Source organism: Narcine bancroftii, chromosome 1 (genome assembly GCF_036971445.1).
Source record: "Narcine bancroftii isolate sNarBan1 chromosome 1, sNarBan1.hap1, whole genome shotgun sequence".
Taxonomy (NCBI): domain Eukaryota; kingdom Metazoa; phylum Chordata; class Chondrichthyes; order Torpediniformes; family Narcinidae; genus Narcine; species Narcine bancroftii.
Window position 1 is genome coordinate 116,312,107 of NC_091469.1, and position 21,366 is coordinate 116,333,472.

At 38.3% G+C, this 21,366-nt stretch overlaps 1 protein-coding gene across 4 annotated transcripts in view; it reads right to left on the minus strand.

Annotated features, from left to right (window-relative positions):
* zfyve16 (zinc finger, FYVE domain containing 16) overlaps window positions 1-21,366 on the minus strand; it is a 125,746-nt gene that overhangs the window by 69,966 nt on the left and 34,414 nt on the right. For 2 of the 4 annotated variants that reach the window (XM_069936515.1, XM_069936524.1), the window contains exons 4-7: window positions 14,625-16,828; window positions 10,616-10,715; window positions 4,439-4,621; window positions 3,031-3,108 (exon numbers count right to left, since the gene is read on the minus strand). In XM_069936515.1, the coding sequence (XP_069792616.1) occupies window positions 3,031-3,108; window positions 4,439-4,621; window positions 10,616-10,715; window positions 14,625-16,828 (2,565 nt within the window). The remainder of the gene's footprint in view (window positions 1-3,030; window positions 3,109-4,438; window positions 4,622-10,615; window positions 10,716-14,624; window positions 16,829-21,366) is intronic. The other 2 variants (XM_069936530.1, XM_069936541.1) reach the window with 2 other exon arrangements.

The window sequence follows — 21,366 nt, forward strand, 5'->3', positions numbered from 1 at the left end:
GTGCAGCATCTCATACTTAACTGCATTAAATTCCATCAACCATTTACTGGCACAATTTCCCAGCTGGTCCAGATCCTTCTGCAAGCTTTGAAAATCTTCATCACAGTCCACTACACCTCCAATCTTTGGTTCATCAGCAAACTTGCTGATCCAATTCACCACGTTATCATCTAGGTCATTTATATAGATAACAAACAATAATGATCTCAACACAGAGTCCTGAGGCACACCACTCGACAAAGACCTCTAGTCTGAGAAGCAACCACCCACCACCACTCTCTGTTTTCTCCCACCAAGCCAATTTCAAATCCAGTTTGCAACCTCTCTATGTATACCTAGTGTCCTAACCTCTGAACCAACCTCTCAATGGAACCTTGTCAAAGGCCTTACTAAAGTCCATATAAACAACATCCACAGCCTTTTCCTCATCAACCTTCTTGGTAACTTCCTCAAAAAACTCTACAAGATTTGGCAAACATGACCCTCCACACATAAATCCATGCCGACTGTCTTTAATCAGCTGGTGATGGTCCAAATATCTATATATCCAATCTCTCAAAAATCCTTCAAATAATTTACATACTATTTAAAACAATGAAGCTAAAGCACTGAAGTATAAGCAATTTGGTCACACAATCTTTTAATTCATTCCACTGGGAATTTCATCAAACCAGACGTCATAACATTCCTCAAATGCCATGTCTGAAGCAGAACACAGAAGTTCCAATCTTTACTCTGCTGAAAAGCAACCAAGAAACTTCAAGTCAATGTCTTCAAGTCCCCCCCCCTTGGGGGGAAAACAGTATCATGGAATATAGAACATTACAGCACAGAACAGGCCCTTCAGCCCCCAATGTTGTGCTGACTATATATTCCTACCAAAATAAAAATCTAAACATTTCATACCTCATAACCCTCTTTTTATCTTTCATCCATGTGCCTGACCAAAAGTTTCTTAAATGCCCCTAATGTTTCAGCCTCCACCGCCATCCCTGGCAAGGCATTCCAGGCACCCACAACTCTCTGTGTAAAAAACACTTAACCCTGATGTCTCCCCTAAATTTTCCTCCCTTCACTTTGTAGAGATGTTCCTCGGTGTTTGCTATTCCTGTCCTGGGAAAAAAGTGCTGGTTGTCCATTTCATCTATGCCTCTCAGAATCTTGTAGATCTCTATTAAGTCTCCACTCATTCTTTTTTGTTCCAAAGAGAAAACTCCCAGCTCAGCTAACTTTGCCTCATGAGACTTATTTTCCAATCCAGGAAACATCCTGGTAAATCTTCTCAGCATCCTCTCAATAGCTTCCATATCCTTCCTATAACGAGGTGACCAGATCTGAACACAATATTCTAAGTACGGTCTCACCAGAGATTTGAGGAGTTGCAACAGACCTCTCGACTCTTGGACTCAATCCCCTATTAATGAAGCCCAGCATCCCGAAGGTCTTCTGAACTATCCTATCAATTTGCACGGCAACTATGAGAGATGTATGGATTTGGACCCCAAAGTCACTGTTTCTTCATATTAGAAAATTCGATACATTCTATCTTTCCTTTTTTTATTGCTTTCATTGTTTTCCCAATCTCTTAATTTCCCACTACTCATGGCTGCTCTGAATAGACTAGCTTTTAATTTAAAGCCATTTTTTATTTCTTTAGTTATCCATGGCTGCCAATCCATAACCTTAATGTCCTTGTTTTTAAAATCAAAGATACTTTTGTTGTGCACCATGAAAAATCTGTTTGAAAGGCCCTCACTGTTCCATCACATAGCCTGTGCTCCTACTCTATTCTCACCAACTCCTCTCTCATCCCAATGTAGTTTCCTTTGTTAAGGCATTACATGCTTGTTTGTTGTTAAAGATCTTTCTCACCCTCCATATGTATTAGAAAAAGATTTTCAATATTTTAGTTTGGAATTATTTGTATGGTTAAAGTTTTGCTTTACTTTATTGGTGGATTTTGACTGCACAATTTGGTGTCAAATTGGAGGGTGCAAAATACAAAATTAATCAAAATATAAGAAGCTAAATATCAGCAGAGATTAATACAGGAAAACTACCATCAGTAAACCTTGATGAAGATCTTGAGGTTGGATCAGAATTGGATTGGTCTGCACTGCAGTTCTACATCTAAACAATCTGCCAAAATTCTGTCAAAACAGAAAATACTTTTAGCAGCAAAATAAACCAGATAAATAAATAAAAACAAATTAACAAAACAAGAATTGCTGCCTCACAACTGTGTTTAATACTGACGTCTGAGCAGTTTATGCAAAGTATTCATGTTCTTCCTATTACTATATGCATTTTCTCTGGGCTCTCCAATTTGTGTGCAGATCCACATTCCAAAAATGTGCAAGTTGGCATTTTAATTGGACTCAGAAAGTGTAGAATCTGCTGCGAGTAGATGAGAATGTAATGAAAAATAAAATTAGATTAGTGTAGATAGGTGCTTGATGACTAGCATGGACTCAGTGGGTCAAAGAGCATGTACTCAGAAGATAGACATCAGCCTTTATTTAAAAATCTCCAGCAACTAAGTCAACCACAAGCCAAGTTAAATAGGATCAGTCACCCATTTCTTTAGTTGTTAGGATCCGACAACTTAGTTCCTACTGCTAGTCAATCTGAAGCACAGGGCATTTTGTAATTGGCATTTGAACTCTGGTCACAGAGAGCTAATGAGAGAAGTGGAAAAAAGTCGCATTGGTAGAATAAAAATACTCTAATATCTAATATTATACATGACTGTATTATACTAATGAAATTAAAAGTGATTTACTAACCTTGCCAGGACTGAAAAAGAATGTTTGTAAATTACCCAAGAAACCAGGAAACTTAATGTTCTAGAAATAACTAATTTCTGTTTCTATGTTGTAATTTTCAAATTTGACTGAAGGTAATTTGGAACAATAATTGTATCCTTTGAAGATGGAGTTCCAATGCACAAATTTTCAAGCAACCAATTGAAATAAGTGGAAATTCAGGAAATCAATTCTAACCTGAAGTAAAAATGCTCACAGTTCTTACATTTTCCTTTCATTTCTTCACCATTGGTTATGGTTAACAGTACTGAGAGGATCTGATCTCTTGAGACTGAAGAATATTCTGGACCGCAATTTTTTCAGGAAGGGAGAAAATGGAAGAAGAAATAATTACCAGGACAGCAGGCTTAAAATACAAGTGACATTCTGCCTTGGAGTGTAGGAGATTGAGGAAGGCCCATATGGTGATTTACAAAACCACAAGGAGCACTGGTAAGGTGAAAAAGCCATGGTATTGTTCCCAAGGTAGGGGAATCTACAAATTAAGGGTATAGATTTAGGAAGAGTGGGAAAGACTGAAAAGGAACCTGAGGGCTGTCTTTTCCCAGAGAAGGTGGTGGGATTCTGGAATGAGCTGGCAGAAATAGTAGAGGCAGGTACAACTGTAGAAGCCAATTCTGGCCATTGAAATCTGTTCTGCTGAATTATACCCAATTAACCTACAGCCCCATTTGATTTTTGGGAGAAAACTGGAGCACCCAGAGAAAACCCACGCAGACATGGAGAGAACACACAAACTCGTTACAGAATGTGCCAGATCCAACAAGGTTGCTGGCGCTTTAACAGCATCTCCAGTACACTGAACATATATTTAAAAGATATCTATACGTACGAGAAAGGGATAAAGGCATAAGGACTGAACACGAGCGAATGGGACTAGCTTGGCTGGCATGGACAGGTTGGGCTGAGAGGCCTGCTTCCACACTAACAAACATCTATGATTGTTTATCCAGCTATCCTTTTACATTGGAAATAAATCTAAGTCCAATCAATAGGATCAAGATATTGTCTTCTTTCTCTTGACCACAGAAATTCCAAAATAATGTACTGAACTAGCCCAATACAGTCTATTGGGCATGAGTACAAAGATAACCATCAGTTTGTACATTCTCCCCATGACTGCATGTGTTTTCCATTGGGGCTCTGGTTTTCTCCCACTGTTTGAAACATACAGGGTTGTAGGTTAATTGGGTGGCAAGGGCTCGTGGGCCAAAGTGATCTGTTACCGTGGCTGTTTGTCTAAATTTTTTAAAAAAAAACAATGAATGAAACTTGTATACTCTGTGTGCCCTGGTGGACACAAAAGGACATAGCTGAAGAACTATCATTAGATTAGGGGTTCACTTATTCTGACTGTATAAATTGGACCATGGAACTACCTTAACTGACACTGAAGAAAAAAAAAATGTTGCATGGTTCAGTACCAACCTACTGTGTGAATAAGAGATTACCCTCCCAAAATACAGAATATTTCTGTATAAAACTCAATGAAGATGTCGATGGCATTGTGAAATTAAAACCTGCTTTTATTTTAATAGAACACAAATTTTCATATACCTGTTTTTTACTACACAAAGCAAAATCTAATAAAACTAAAACAAATTAACAAATACCTGTGCTTTGGTTTCTTGGGTGTTTTAGTACCGAAACAGGTACCATGACAGTAGGGGGAGGGGAGTTGAGGATACCAGATGCCTGAGCTTGTTGTAGTGGTGGAACAGTGGAACAATATTCTGATGGAATATTAGGGTTAGGGCTTGGACCAGTTGGACTCATCATTGTCTTAACTGCTTGAGCTGCAAAAGACCAAATAGTTTATCAACAGTTGGTCTGAAACCACCCAACACTTCTCAAAATTACCAAGTGAAATTGATCACAGCAGCTCAAGTTCAATGCCAAGAATTCAGAACTTGTGCCACAAGGAAAACACTTTTTACATTGCAGCGTCTTCCTTCCTTCCTCCCAACAAAAATATTAAACTTCAACAAAAATAAAAACTTTTACAATACAAAAGAAAATTCAGAATTATTTAAATAAAGGATTTGAAAGCAACTCCTTGAAAAATAAAATTTATGATGAGTTGGATCTTATTCCACAGTTTGAAATATTTATAATTTGATTTGAGCACCACACTAGTAACATTTAGGCTAGTAACTTTAAATTCACTTTCTCCACTTTTATGATCGATCTCCAAGTGTCACTCTTGTTAACGTCCATTTTCACAGGAAAATAACATACAAAAGTGAATACCTCATATTCAAACATTTTACACAGATTTTTCTCGGCACAACTAAGAAATGTAGAGTGAAACCTACAAAGTGAAAAATGTATGAACACTAATTTCTGTATAGTACAACTCCAATTACCCAAAATGGACAGGACCAGCCCTATGTTGAATAAACATTTTTTTTCAGAGAACATGTCATTTTTTAAAAACAGCCCGCTTGTTTCAATGTTTAAACAATAACAAACAACAAGGGAAGGCTTTTTAAGCATTAAAATATTGTTTAATTCTCACCGAAAAATAATGTTGGCCACCACCGATTACCAAGACCTCCCAACTGCAGCTGATCCCCGATATGTCCCCATCGCTGATCCCTTGAGCAGCTTCCCAGATCAATGGAACACTCACAAATGAGTCAGCAGGCTCTGCCTTCTAAGTCATTGGAGCTCCTGACCCCAATGCCCAACTCCGAATCCTCCCGTGAGACCTACAGCACATGCACACCAGGTAGTCTGGTGTGCATGTGTGATAGTTGGCCGAGGGGAGGGTTCGGAGTTGGTGTAGGGGAGCTCCACTGTGCTGAGGAGGGAGGGAGGGAATGGGAGGGAATGCCACTGAACCTGAGATCCTGCTCCACCCGGAAGGCCACTCTTCTTGTTGACGCCAGGACAAGAGATTCTTCCGACCGCTTGCAGCTGGGAGACAATGGCGCTCAGTTTGAGAGGTAGAGTTGGAGATAAAAGTCAATAGGGGTAGGTAAAGAAGAAATGGAAAGAGAGGAGGGAGAAACCTGAAACAAAGACAATCATCGTTCTAATTTCATGTCGGGTGAATTTTTTTTTAAAGTTGTGAGGTCAATTTGGCTTCAAAAACATTTCAGATAAATGAGGATTTCTGATTTGTTTCAGATATCCTCATTTATCTGAATTTAAAATTTTTTTTGGGATAAATGAGGATTTTGGATAATTGGAGTGGTACTATATTTCATTCTCAAAGAACATGGAGAAAATAGTGAACTATCTTTATGAATGATTGTGGTTTTAACTTTATTTCATCTTTTTGGATGAAAGAGTGATCATTGGGGTTGCTACTCACACAGGAATCATCCTTGGCATAAAACAATCAATACATTGGTGTTTCTCCAATGAGCTCAATGAATAGCAAAGCGGACATTAAATACAATGACAGCTGAACTAGTGTATGATCAGCAACCCCATTGATTTTAATGGGGTTGTCAATCCAATGGAGAAGGTAATTATGGGTTTTTAATTATTTGGTATTATTTTACATTCTTAATTATATAAATATTTCTAACTTTTCAGTGGGGTCAACCATGACTAAAACAGCAGAACCAAGACATTTCTGATTTCCCAGTTTCAATAAACACTTGTTGAAATCCAAAATATTCCTGGAATTAAAAGGGATGATGTTGACTGAAAAACAATTAAGCTCAGTAAATTTTTTTTTAATTAATCTGAAGAGGAGTGGAATGCAATGCCAATATTTTTGTAATGAAAACTACAATGGCAAAGAAAAGAATGCTGAAAATATTCCTTGTCATCTTTCCAACTGTCACACTCATGATCCCAAGATGATGTAATCATGACTCTCACATAATCCAACTGAGTTGTTGTAGCAGTTCAGCTTTTTTCAAAGCCCAAAGGAGCAGGTACATGGAAAAATAAAATAAAGAATGGGTCACCATATATAAACACTGCAATACACCACAGTGCTAAGGAAACTCAGCAGGTCATGCAGCATTCATAGGAAACAAAAGGTAACCAACATTTTAGGCCTAAGGAAAAACAGGTAGATTTCTGAATAAAGAGGAGGGAGAAAGAGGAAGGAACACAGGCTAATAGGCAAGTGGTCATTGGTGAATACAGGGGGCAGGGTCGAAGAAAAAGCTGAGAAATTATAAGAGGAAAGGGAAAAGGAGGTAGGGAGCTGGAAGAATAGAGAGGCATAGAGAGAGATGGGGGGGGGCGGCATTATAATAAATTGGAGAAGTCAATATTCATGCTGTCTAGTTGGATTCTGCCAAGATGGAATACATGGTTTTTGTTCCTCTAATTTGTTGGTGGTCTTGATTTGGCAGCACATGATGCAATAGACAGAAACATCACTGAAGTGTGGAATGGTGTGTGGAATTAAAATGGTTGGCCACTGAGAGGTCCTTGCTGTTGCAGCAGACAGAGTAAAGGTGGTCAACAAAACTATCTCCCCTTCTTCATCCAGTTTCCCCAATATGCAGGAGGCTGCATTAGGAGCACCAGAAGCAGTCAATGGCATCTACAGATTCACAGTGAAGTGTTGTTTTATTTAGAAGGATGTTTGGGGCCCTGAATAGCAGGGAGAGAGGAGGTACACATGTAGTACTTCTTGCAGGCACACGGGTAGGTACCAGGGGGAAATTAATGGGAAGGAGTGGACAAGGGGGTCCTGCAGAAGCGACCCCTATGGAAAGCAGACAGGGGAGGGGATGATGTGCTTGGTGATGAGATCCCATTGTAGGTGACAGTAATTGTGAAGAATATTGTGTTGGATATGAAGGTTGGTGGGGTGAGAGATTAGGACAAGGGGAACTCTGTCCTTGTTCTGTCTCAGAGGAGTAGGGGCCAGGATGTGTGGGAAATAGAGATGAGAGGAAGGGCTGAGGTAATGGCCAGCCTGAAATGTTGGTTACCTTTTACCTCCTAAGGATATTGCGTGACCTGCTGAATTTCTCCAGCACATTTGTGTATTGTACTCAACCAGAGCATCTACAGATTCTCTTGTTGAACATCAAATGAACTCTGTTTTGCACTCACATTTGTGGCCTGATCTACTGAGCATTTCCAGTCATTGGGACTTTCTTTTAAAATTGTATTTCAGCAGATGTATTGTGTGGACTTAATAATACCAAATAGGCAGATGATCCCCAAGTTTTCTTGAACCGAGCAACATAGTAAAATTGAACAGAGATGCTGGAGAGAATAAAGTAAATCAATTAATTTCAATAAAGTATCCAAGAGTAAAGTCCTTTATGATCTCCAACTGATTCTATATCTTTGACTTAATGTTAAACTATCAAAGCCTCAAAAATTAGAAACGAAGTTAAAATAGTGTTTCTTGGAGGCTTTTGTGTTACACGTAGCACTTTTGAAATAAAACTACTGGAGGAGAATTTTGTTTAGAGTTCTTTCCAAGTCATAACATGCTGGTGGATTACTCGAAAGCTATCTCTAATGTTATCTGATGAACAGAGAACCTATTGCAAGTTTTTTGGGAATGTTCCTGAATACTGAATTAGATTTTGTAGTCATCAGCTTTGACCCAACAAAAATCTACATTTTAAGATCAAAATTCCCTCTGGTATGATTTTTTTTTCCCTATTCCCAACATCAATTGCTAGAGAAACTTACTAGCATCCAGCAACAGTAAGGTCAGCAGAGAGGCTGTGCAGTCAAATCATGTTTTAAAGAATTCTCAAACAGCTAAACAAAAATAATGAAAACTAAAGAGTGAAGAATTAAGATCGAAATTCATAAAATAAAAGGCAGAAGTATCAAAAAATTTTAAATTTGGATGTTGAATTATGTTTCTGAGTTTAAAAAAAACCTCCGCACATAACTTGTTTGATGATAAACACTAAGTAGAATTATTAAAATGTCAAAGCACGACTTGTAATTAAGAATTTTCTTTTAGCTTTTATACCTATAATATTTAGAAAAATCCTTTTCTTGTCAAAATCACTGCTCTCTGATTATGCTGACAAAGTTAAAGCTGCACCCCTTGTGTGAGCAAGGAATTACTGACACCATCATCTAGAATTGTGCATTCAACCGTTCATGCATACTCCAGAAGCTGCTTTCAGTGTCACATTGTCAATGAAACACAAAAGTGTTTTGCTGTTATTGCAGTCATATTTCAGGCCATTATCATTTTTGTTTGTCAACTACATTTCTCCATCTGATGAAAACACTTTTTGTTGCAAAAAGCTAGTTCCACAACTAGGTATCTAAAATACATGTTGCATTTAGTCATTCATTATGAAATGCACTGGGTTAGCAAGTGTCCACAATCTATTTTTTTTCAAAAGAGAAGTCTAAGTTCATCCTCCTCATCTTGCATTCATCTCTTGTCCACATGAATATTTTTAAAAGCATTAGTCTTCAGAAAGAGGAACCAGAGGAGCTTGTCTCTCTTCTCCATAAATATTCAAATTCTCAACCTAACATTCAGGCAGATAGCCAGTAACTCAGCGCTAATCAGAATGTGAATTTTGGACTTCATGGATCAGTAATGCACTGCTTTGCCTGATTCAATTAAGTTACTAGAATGAGCAGATTATCAAAACAACCATAATATGACCCACACATGACAACTGTAGTAAGTATATACCATTTGCCAATATCTTTGCACATATAAAAGAAGCATGAGGGAACACTGGAATAAATGGATGGGAGAAAAAGTTCGTGCACTAACACGAACAGGAAGAATGAAATGTCCCACCATGACACAGGTGTGTGATTGGGTGACGACTTCTTGGGACTCTGTAAGAGCTGGAATTATCATTAAGGCTTTTAAGAATTATGGAATTCGTAATGCCCCTGATGGCACTGAGGATGATACATTATTTGAAGACAGTGATACCAGCAACACTGATGCTCATTTTTTGGGCTTTGATGTGACGGTACTGATGCATGTTCGGGCATTGAAGATGATTAAAGTCTTTGTTACAGAACACTAATGTTTTATTGTGTGTTTGTTTATGATAGTTACTTTTCATAGAAGGTTTTGGCGTAGCGATTAGTGCAATGTCTTTACAGTGCCAGCGATCAGGACCAGACTGGAAGTCAAATTCTGCGCTGTCTGTAAGGAGTTTGTATGTTCTCCCCATGTCTCCATGGGTTTTCCCCGGGGCTCCAGTTTCCTCCCACCGTTCAAAATGTACCAGGGGTGTAGGTTAATGGGGTGTAATACGAACTAGTGGGTTATTGTGTTGCATATCTAAATTTAAATTAAAAATGTTAATCTAGTTAATTACAGCAGTATTATTATTAAAAAGATTTTTACCGACATCCTGATTGCATGTTCTATCCAAGTTTTATCTGTAAATACACTAAAACAATTTTTCCTAAAGTTTCCCGCTAAAATGGAGGGGTCTTATATACCAGTGGGTTCTATATGCCATAAAATACAGTAATAAAAAAAAATCAAGATCCACTGAACCTTTTGGAATGGAGAAAATGTGCACGTCAAGATCCTTACTTTTAACATCTGACCAGCCCATCTATGGCGAACATGAGAAACAGAAGTGGCATTCAAATCAGGTAAATTCCAATTTGAGTCTTCTGAGGCTGCTCTCAGCCCCCTCAAAAGGAAACTTTTTTGCTCACTTCCAGAAGAATTTTTTTAAATGGAAAAAAGCTTTCATTTTGTTTCTTTCTCTCCCTCATAAATTGACTTCTATAAAATGAAGCATTAGTCAATAAAATTAAAACTGAAATAACAGATGACTGCTTAACAATGTGAAGATATATATTAAAATAAGGTGAAATTCATGGTGTCATAAATTGCTTACCTTTCTGTATGGTGTTATAACAAACAACACAAACACGAGCTTCTTTATTTTCCAAATACTGAAGTTTACACTTTTGATTACAACAGGCAGCACAGAAAACCTAAGAGAGACATTGTTAGAATTATTATTAAAAATAACAATGAAAACAAAGTAGATGGGAAGAGTGCAAACATTCATTATATTGTGCAAAATATGTGTAAAAAAATTAAATATAATTACATTTGAAAAGAGATCTAATGAATAATTTTATTTTAAAATCATGTTGATTTCCAGGAAAAAAAAGGTGGAAGCAAGGAAATATTTTTAAAGTCCAGTATTTTTTTGGGAAGATGGACATGATTTTAGGAAAAACAATTCTCTTTGATAGACACTAGACTAGCTGTGTGAGGATGCAAAAACATGGCAGATAAAATACAATGTGGAAAATAAACAATTAACCAGGTCCCACAAGGAAGGTTAGTTCAGAAGGTTCAGGCACTATGTTTCTCAGACTGGAGGCCTGTGATTAATGGTGTGCCTCAAGGGAACAGTGCTAGGACCGCTATTGTTTGTTGTCGATATCAATGAGCTGGATGATAATGTGGGAAACTGGATCAGCAAGTTTGCTGATGACATTAAGACTGGAGGCATTGTGGTCAGCGAGGAAGGGAAAGCTTTCAAAGCTTGCAGAGGGATCTGGAACAACTGGAAAAATGGGCCAGAAAATGACAGAATTTAATAGACAATTGTGAGGTGCTGCATTTTGGAAGGACAAACCAAGGTAGAGCACTGTAAATACACTGTGAATGGTAGAGCACTGAGAGTGTGGTACAAAAGAAAGACCTGGAATACAGAAACATAATTTCCTGAAAGTGGCGTCATAAGTAGGCAGGGTTGTAAAGAAAGCTTTTGGCATCTTGGCCTTCATAAATCAAAGTATTGAGTACAGGAGTTGGGATGTTATGGTGAGGTTATATAAGACATTGGTGAGGCCATAATTGGAGTATTGTGTGCAGTTCTGGTCACCAAACTAGAGCAAGGGTATCAGTAAGATTGAAAGAGCGCAGAATGTTAGGATTAGGAGAGATAAATGTGAAAGGACTTGGCTTTAGGGTGAAAGTGGAAAGATTTGGGGAAACATTAGGCAGAACTTCTTCACTCAGAGTGGTGAGAGTGTGGAACAAGTTGCCATCTGATCTGGCAAATGCGGGTTTGTGGCAGCTCACTCTCAGGGTGAACCGGCCCCGGGTGTAACGTCACGTGGCGGGGCAGCCCTGGGAAGATGGCATTGTCAGGGGTTCTTCCTCACTCATGCCTCCCGCTCAGCGCGTGCCCCAGGCAACGATTATGACATCATGACGCACGTGGTGACTGAACCAACGCTGCCCTTAAAGGGGCACGCACTAAATCCAAATAAAAAGTCGTTAACGACCCTCAACATGGTGGCTGTGCTTTCTTCAGCTGCGCTCAGCGCCACAGGCTCACTTTTAAGTTTTAAGAATAAATTGGATAGATACATGGATGGGAGAGGTCTAGAGGTTTATTGAATGGGTGCAGGTCAGTGGGACTAGCGGAATAATGTTTCAGCACAGACTAGAAGGGCTATTCTGTTGTTTTCTATGTTTTTCTAATCATAAAAACAGAAACATTTTATTAAATGTTAAAACTTCAAGAAATGTTGCTATTTGAAGGGTCCCAAGCTTCCTTGTATACAAGTTACTAAAATCTAACATGCAGATGTAGTGGGCAATAAGGAAATTGAACAATATATTTGCTTTTATTGATGGAGAATATAAGTACAAAAATAAAGATGTCTTACTACAATTATGTGGGTGTATGGTTACATTCAACTGGAGATCCGTGCACAATTCTGGTCCCCTTGTCTAAAAAAGGACGTACTTGCTGTAAAGCAAAAATTCATCAGACTGGCTCCTTTGATGGTAAGTTTGACATGCATGGAAAGAGGGCCTATTCTCCAAATATACAAAAGTAAAAGGTGACTGAATACAAATTTTGTCAGAAGGTTTAAACACAGGTGCATAGCCAGGTTTTAATGGTAAGGGGAGTGAGAAAACATTAAACAGCGCCACTTTCACAGCTGTGAGCGTTGTGCGCATGCACACACACACACACACACACACACACACACACACACACACACACACACACACACACACACACACACACACACACACACACACAGTGACTCTTAAATTGGCAGCCACAGCCAGGCATCCAGGACTTGAAACACCCAGAACACCCAGACCCAAGTCTCGAGGTGCCCATCTCAGTTGGATCCAAACCAAACAAGTTGGTCCACTAATGAATGCAATGGAGAAGCGATCCCTTCCCCCTTTAACACTGAGGTGAAGTGCAGTATAACTCTGATTATCCAAAATCGGATTCTCTGGAATCCTGTTATCTGAATTTTTAAAAAATTTCAGATAAACAAGGATATCCGAAATTCACATTTATCCAAATTTTTTCTGGAGTCGAACTGACAAGGGACGGTGGGCTCCTGGCGCTGGGAGCACCGGACCTTAGGCTCTCGGAGCTGGCAGCTGCAGACCTTGGGCTCCTGACACAAGTAGGGCCTCAGTGGGGAAGTGTCAGTGATCAGCAGAAGCTAACATTTTTTTTTGTGAGAATTAAACATTATTTTAATGCTTAAAAAGCCTTACCTTGTTGTTTGTTGTTATTTAAACACTGTTACAAGTGATTTGCTGTTGCTACTGGGCTGCTTTTAAAAAAATGACCAGTTCTCCTGAAAAAAGTATCCGAAATGGGCCCGGCCATTTCGGATTATCGTTGTACTGTAATTCAATTAGGGAACACTAACTTAGGCGAACCTGGAGGAAATCGGCTCCCTTCAGCTCCACTGGACCAGCTACTATTACAGTTACAAAGCTTTATCCAATACAACAGTGGCCCACCCAGAACAGAGCCAGTGAGGATGAACACTCCACCAACAAAATGTTAGGAATTCACCTCCTGCTGGTAACGGCCTTTTTTTTCCCCCACTTCCAAAATTCCGTGCATTGAAAGCCAATCAAGCAGAATTTCCGACACAAACACACAAATGCTCCTTGCCAGGGTGCATCAATTTCACCCACTTGTTATTGCTTCTTTTGGTCTTATTTTGTTTTAGTTCATGCCATTGGCACTTGAGGCTAGGAGTCGACACCCAGTGCCCACATCTTTCTTCTGTGTGTTTGTGTGTGAGTACATGCAGGCCTGTTCCTGTGAAATGTGTCCATCATTTTGTCATCTGAACAGTTCCGAATGCAGTGCGTGAAGTGACTTTGTGCATTTGATTTCGTGCAGTGTGTGAATACGGGAGCATTACTGTGGAAACAATGAATCACTGTGCATTTTTCCTATCAAGAGTGTGTTAAGTTTAAGAGTCTGGTTGATTTTGGGGGGAGGGGTACAAACTTGAAGGGCCAAATGGTCTATTCTGTGTGGTGTGACTCTTGGATTCCAGGAGTGTTCAAGAAAGTAACTTGCAGATGCTAGAAATCTGAAAGAAATATGAACAAATGCTGAAGCCACTCCGCTGGTCTTACCAAGTATTTTCCAGCAGTTTGTGTTGCCATGGTGAAATGATTGTGATTTCTGAGTGTGTGGGCAAAGACCATTTACCTGTGAGTGGATTTCTTGCTCATTCTCGGAGGTGAGGGGAGAACATACGTTATGAACTGCTCCCCAAGTCCAATGCTGGCTCCTCGCACTCGGAATGAGGAAGGGCTAGGGGGAGTTTTTGGTGCGTAGATTCAGAATAAACGTGCCATCCAAGGGAAACAACACTTTCCTTGCGATGTGCCAGTGGCCCCACCAGCGCAAAGGAGGTAGTGCCTTTTTAAAAATAAACGAACGATTGATGGCATTTAAAACAAAGATCAATAGATTTCTGGATACTAATGGAACCAATAGATAGAAGAATACACTAGGGATTGATATCTATAGATGAGCAATAATTATGCTGAATGGCAAAGCCTATTTCATAACTAAATTGTGATATAGTACTCACTTTTCCACATGCTCTGCAATGATGTCTCCTCTTGGTGAAAGTAAACCTAGCATGGCACCGTGAGCAGGTTGGAGCTTCAGAATCTGGTATCCATTGTGGCTGGTTTTGTCCAAGTAGAGCTGCTTCTTTGATCAATTGTTCCGCAGCTTCTTCTACATTTCCAATATGATCACACACGATGGAATTATATGATGGCCCCAACACTTGGGTCCCATCTTCTGTACCACCAACGTAATTATAAGTGGTGTTTGAGATTGATGTACTTTGGTCTTTCTCAGAAACAGTGTCTTTTGTATCAATATACACTGCACATTGATCTACACTACCACTATCATCTGTTGGGTTGTTCTGATCTTGTTTTGGTATAGGTTTTACTTGAGAATTGAAGAGTTTGGGTCTAGCACCTCCAAAGTTCATTTGATTATTATAGGCATTGTTAATTACCTGATTAGTGTCAGTGGAAGACACTGGCTGACTCTCTTTGGTTCTGAAAGGCTTAGGAGTTGTCTCAATCTGTACATCATTTGTGAATGGAATGCTTGGAATATTTGCAGTCAGAGACTCTTTTTCACGATCAACCAATTTTAGACGTTCTTCCACCTGAGCATCAGGACTCACATCAACAGCCACAGTAGCTTCAGGATGATTCAGAAAATCATACGTCTTGAGCAGATCAATTTGACCTACACTAAGTTCTAAAGAGCCATTAACTGAAGGATTTATCATAGGTTCTTTTGAATTGCAGTGATCATTTTGCTCCATTAAGAAGGCATCAAGCTCGGCATCACTCACTAAAACATCATTTATATTACATCCATCCTTGACATCATCAAATGAAAACTCAGCTGCAAACACTGCTTCGGTGTCACTTACATGATTCGGTATTTCTTCACATGGTTTCACCATAGCTTCTTCCAATGTGTTTGTCATTAACAATGTTCTCTTGCGTTCTATCCATTCTATACATGGATAATTTTCATTCTTTTCAGCAATATTCTCTTTGCCTCCTGCATGTTCCTCTAAAGAGGTGTCACTATTATGTCCCAAATTCTGATTGGCCTCATCCGCAAGAGATATTTCTTGATGATATGGTTCTGCATTCAACTTGGAGTTCATAACTGAGCACTGAGCTGAGTCAGAGTTTACAGTTTCATGACATTCTGTTGGAGGTGATCTGGGCTCCAAATCCCCCTCTGGCTCCCCTGAGTTTACTGTGGAATCTGCCCCAGAATGTGGATTGAAGAAAGAACTAGCAGAGTTGATGGAATTATTTGTTGGATGGTCCACCTTATCAGCATTTTTTGATGAGACATTGCATGTATATCTGACTTTTAAAAAATCATTTTCCAGTTCCAATCCAGTTTCAACATCCCCTAACTCACAAGATGCCACAGTTCTAACATTATTCACATCTGCACATTCAGCCATCTTCAATCTGTCAGGTGATTCCTGTATTTTGCCATCATTGTATCCAATCGTACCTTCAAATATTGAATTGATTTCTTTGGTTTGCTGTGAAACAACCAAGAACTCTTCAGTTTGTTCATAATGAGATAATTTATCAGGACTCTCCTCTTCCTTTTGAGATTCATCATCTTTGAGTTCATCAGAATTCGCATGCTGGATTGACTCTTCTTGGTTTCTTACTCCTCCATTAAAATGTCCTGAATTATGCGGCTCTTTTTCTAGACTAGTGTGAGAAGAAATTATTCCAAAATTCCCTTCTCTCGAACATACTAATTCTCCAGCATTAACTGGAGGAGGGAACTGGTTACAATCAATCAGTAGGGAGCCACTGGTCTGGTCTTCAACAGGTTTAATTTCAAGTTCATCATTAACCTCATGATCATTTGTTTCATGAGTCACGCTTTCAGTATCACTAATTAAGTCACAGACAGGCCTATTGCCTCTGCTGTGACCTAACTGTTCTGTATCACCAGATGATCTGTTAGCAACAGTAGATAATAAGTCCAGTCCTGTAAGACTTTTTTGAGATTGTTGCAAAGTTTCTTTAGAATCAACTGTACTTGGCAAAAATGAATCAGATCCAACCAGACCACAAGATGCACCAAATGAAAGGCCGTCGCCTGCAGTCTGAGCATTGGCTTCAGACAAGTCTATGGAATACTTTGATTTTGAGTGATGAGATGGATAGTCTGAAGTTGTGGTCTCTCTTACAGGAGTCCTGCAAAATTTGTTCTCATCTGAAAAGAACAAAATGCTTGATGTTAACTGACAGTTTATCTGAAGTCCAAAAGTAAAACCAGGGAATTTTATAAAAAATGTGGTTAAAGAGTACACCGATATACCTTATTTAGGCATAGTTTCAGAAAAACAAAAATCATTTCAGAATACATCTCTTGAGGTTCCATAGGGGTTAACATTTTCACTGTGCAAAAACATATATATCCCTTGATTTTCACAAGTAATGTCAGATGACATGATGGTTTTTTAAAATTTTTTTATTTTTCACACTATGAACCATATTAACCAAAATACACACAAACATTTCCCTCTTGAATATAGTGTCATTTTCTCCCCTTTTTCCCCCTCCCTTCCCTCCCTCCTTCCCACCCCCTCCCTACCCACTAAACGTTCAACATATACAATACAATAAACCCATTAAACAATCTAAATAAACAAGAAAATTGTGTCATCTACTTTTACACACTGAGTCAGTTCATTTTGTCTTCTTCTCATTCTATCATTTTAGGGTGGAGGTCCGCGGTAGGCCTTCTCTGTTGTGTTCCATGTATGGTTCCCAAATTTGTTCGAATACTGTGACTTGATTTTTTAAATTATATGTTATTTTTTCCAATGGAATACATTTATTCATTTCTATGTACCATTGCAGTACTCTCAGGCTTTCTTCTGATTTCCACATTATATATTTTTTTGCTACAGTTAAGGCTATCATAATATATCTTTTTTGTGCTTCATCCAATTTGAGGCCTAATTCTTTACTTCTTATATTACTTAGAAGAAAGATCTCTGGATTTTTTTTGGTATGTTGCTTTTTGTGATTTTGTTTAATACCTGATTTAGATCTTCCCAAAACTTTTCCACTTTCTCACATGCCCAAATTGCATGTACTGTTGTTCCCATTTCCTTCTTACAGCGAAAACATCTATCTGATACTGTTGGGTCCCATTTATTTAACTTTTGGGGCATGGTGTATAGCCTGTGTAACCAATTATATTGTATCATGCTTAACCTCGTGTTTATTGTATTTCTCATAGTTCCGGAGCATAGCTTTTCCCATTTTTCATTTTTTATCTTTATGTTTAGATCTCATTCCCACTTTGGGTTTACAGCTTATTTCATCATTCTCTTTCTCTTGCAACTTGATGTACATGTTTGTTATAAATCTTTTAATTATCATTGTGTCTGTAATCACATATTCAAAGCTGCTTCCTTCTGGTAACCTCAGCCTGCTTCCCAATTTGTCCTTTAAGTAGGTTTTCAGTTGGTGGAATGCAAACATTGTACCATGAGTTATACCATATTTGTACTTCATTTGTTCAAAAGATAATAATTTATTTCCCAAAAAACAATTTTTTATCTTTTTGATTCCTTTTCTCTCCCATTCTCTAAAGGAAAGGTTATCTATTGTGAAAGGAATTAGTTGATTTTGCGTCAATAATCATTTCGGTACTTGGTAATTTGTTTTTTTTCCTTTCTACGTGAATCTTCTTCCAAATGTTGAGCAGATGGTGCAGTACTAGTGAACTTCTATGTTGCACCAGTTTTTCATCCCACTTCTGGTACCTTCTCCCCTATTTTATCTAGCTCTAACCTGGTCCAATCTGGTTTTTCCCTTGTTTGATAAAAATCTGATAGATATCTTAATTGTGCTGCTCTATAATAATTCTTAAAAGTTTAGTAGCTGTAAGCCCCCTTGTTTGTACCATTCTGTTAATTTATCTCGCATTATCCTCGGTTTCCTCCCTTTCCATAAGAATTTTCTTATTATTTTCTTGAGTTCATTGAAGAATTTCTCTGTTAAGGGAATTGGTAACGATTGAAATAGGTATTGTATCCTTGAGAAGATATTCATTTTAATGCAATTTACCCTTCCTATCAGTGTTAGTGGTAAATCTTTCCAATGTTCTAAGTCCTCTTGTAATTTCTTCATTAATGGCTGATAATTTAATTTGTATAGATGGCCTAGAAATCATATAGTCTAATACCTAAGTATCAGATTGCTTGTGTTTGCCATTTAAATGGTGATTCTTTCTTAAACTTTGTGAAATCCGCCTTATTCATTGGCATCGCTTCACTTTTATTTGCATTGATCTTGTACCCTGATATTTCTCCATATTCCTTCAATTTCTTATGTAATTCTTTTATTGATAATTCTGGTTCTGTTAAGTATATTATAATGTCATCTGCAAATAGACTGATTTTATATTCCTTCTCTTTTATTTTTATCCCTTTTATTTTATTTTCTGTTCTCATCTGTTCTGCCACGGGTTCTATAGCTAAAACGAACAGTGAGGGAGATAGTGGATATCCCTGCCTAGTTGACCTGCTTAATTTAAATTAGTTTGATATATATCCATCTACTATCACCTTCGCCAATGGTCCCTTATATAATGCTTTAATCCAATTAATATATTTCTCTGGTAGGATGAACCTCTGTAGTGCTTTGAATAAATAATTCCATTCTACCCTGTCAAAGGCTTTTTCTGCATCTAAAGCAACCGCCACTGCTGGCGTCTTGTTTCCTTGTACTGCATGGATTAAGTTAATGAACTTACAGATATTGTCCGTTGTTCGTCTTTTCTTTATAAATCCAGTTTGGTCTAGTTTTACTATTTTTGGTACACAGTCGGCCAATCCGTTTGCTAATAGTTTTGTTATTATCTTATAATCTGAGTTAAGTAGAGATATTGGTCTATACGATGCTGGTGTTAGTGGATCTTTCCCCGTCTTTGGTATTACTGTAATTATTGCTGTTTTACATGAATCTGGGAAGTTCTGTATGGTTCATTACTTCCAGGAGAATTAATAAGTCTTTAAAAATATTATAGAATTCTATTGGGAGTCCATCCTCTCCAGGTGTTTTATTGTTTGGTAGTTTTTTTAATATATCCTGTATTTCCTCTATTTCAAATGGTTTTATCAATTTGTTTTGCTCCTCTTCTTACAATTTCGGTAGATCAATTTTAGCTAGAAACTCATCTATTTTGTCTTCTTTCCCTTCATTCTCAGTTCGGTATAATTGCTCGTAGAATTCCTTGAAATGTTCATTGATCTCTGTTGGGTTATATGTAATTTGTTTGTCTTTTTTCCTTGATGCCAATACCGTTCTTTTAGCTTGTTCTGTTTTAAGTTGCCAAGCTAGTATTTTGTGCGTCTTTTCTCCTAGCTCATAATACTTCTGCTTTATCTTCATTATGAGATGACATGATGGTTGAAGTCAGAACCTCAAGTTAAATCAAAAGTAAATTGCTTGGGGCGTAAGAATCAGCCGTGCCTTCCAGTCCTCTCCTGACTCTATCTTATTGTTTTGTCTAGAAATGCCCGTTAAAATTCTTTAAAAGTTTAGTTAACTTCAGTGCTGTTAATTTAACTTATGATGATACAATTGGTGGAAAAGAGCAAAAAAAACGTCAACAGATCATCAAAAAACATTTTCCAAAAGTTCAAGTTTTGGAGCCTACCTACAGGAAAGACACCGGGACTCAGCCTGAAATGGATCCCAGGAGAGAGGTACAGCTTTCGGATGTAGAGATCAATGTTACATCGGTAGAGCCCTCTAAAGAGGGCGCCAAACAGCCTTTAGAACAAAGAGTTACTCAGGTTCGCACATGTGCAGTAGCATCTGACGGCAATGTTATGAATGAACCACTTGTAGTAACATCAATTGAAGTACCGGCTGGGGAAAGGCATTTATCAACTGTAGCGGTGGCACTGCAAACTGCACCTCTTGAGATAAAAGAACCTATACAACTTGATGTACTGGGAGAAATTAATACATTATGGACTGGGGAAAATCCCGGCCAGCGTCCTCCAGTCACTGCTGGAAAGGCTGTGGCTGGGGTTTCCACACGCAGCTATACTACAAGGAAGGCAACCAGAATGAAGGAAGCAACAGAAGACCCTTTGGTTATGCAGAAGAAGCAGGAATCTGTTGAGCCAGAATCTCTTCCAATTGAAAAGATTCTTGTGAATCTTGAATCTAAATTATCTTATACAATGCAGGGATTATCTAAGATTATGACTGAACTTGGTACTAGGTTCAATACTCTGATGGAAATAAATTCTCAACAGATGGCTGAGTTTGGAGCTTTTAAGCTTGAAGTGAGAGATAAATTTAATTCGTGTGAAGAAGATATAGACGAAATACGAGATCAAGTTTCAGATATGACCAAAATGGTCGAAGATTTACAAACTCAAAATAAAAATTTGGTGAAAAAGATTGATTATTTGGAAAACCAATCCAGACAGAACAATATAAAGATTATTGGTTTGCCGGAAGGAATGGAGGGACCAGACCCAAGAAAATATTTTACTGAATGGATTCCACAGGTGCTGGGTCAAGAACATTCCCCGGAAGGTATAATATTGGAACGTGCTCACAGAGCCTTGCGTAGAAGACCTATTTCAGGTCAAAGTCCAAGACCTGTTTTGGTTCGTTGCTTGAATTATTACGACAGAGAAATAATTTTACGAGTGGCTATTAGAAATGCACAACAGAGAAAATCACCCTTGATGATTCAAAATAATCGAGTTTTCT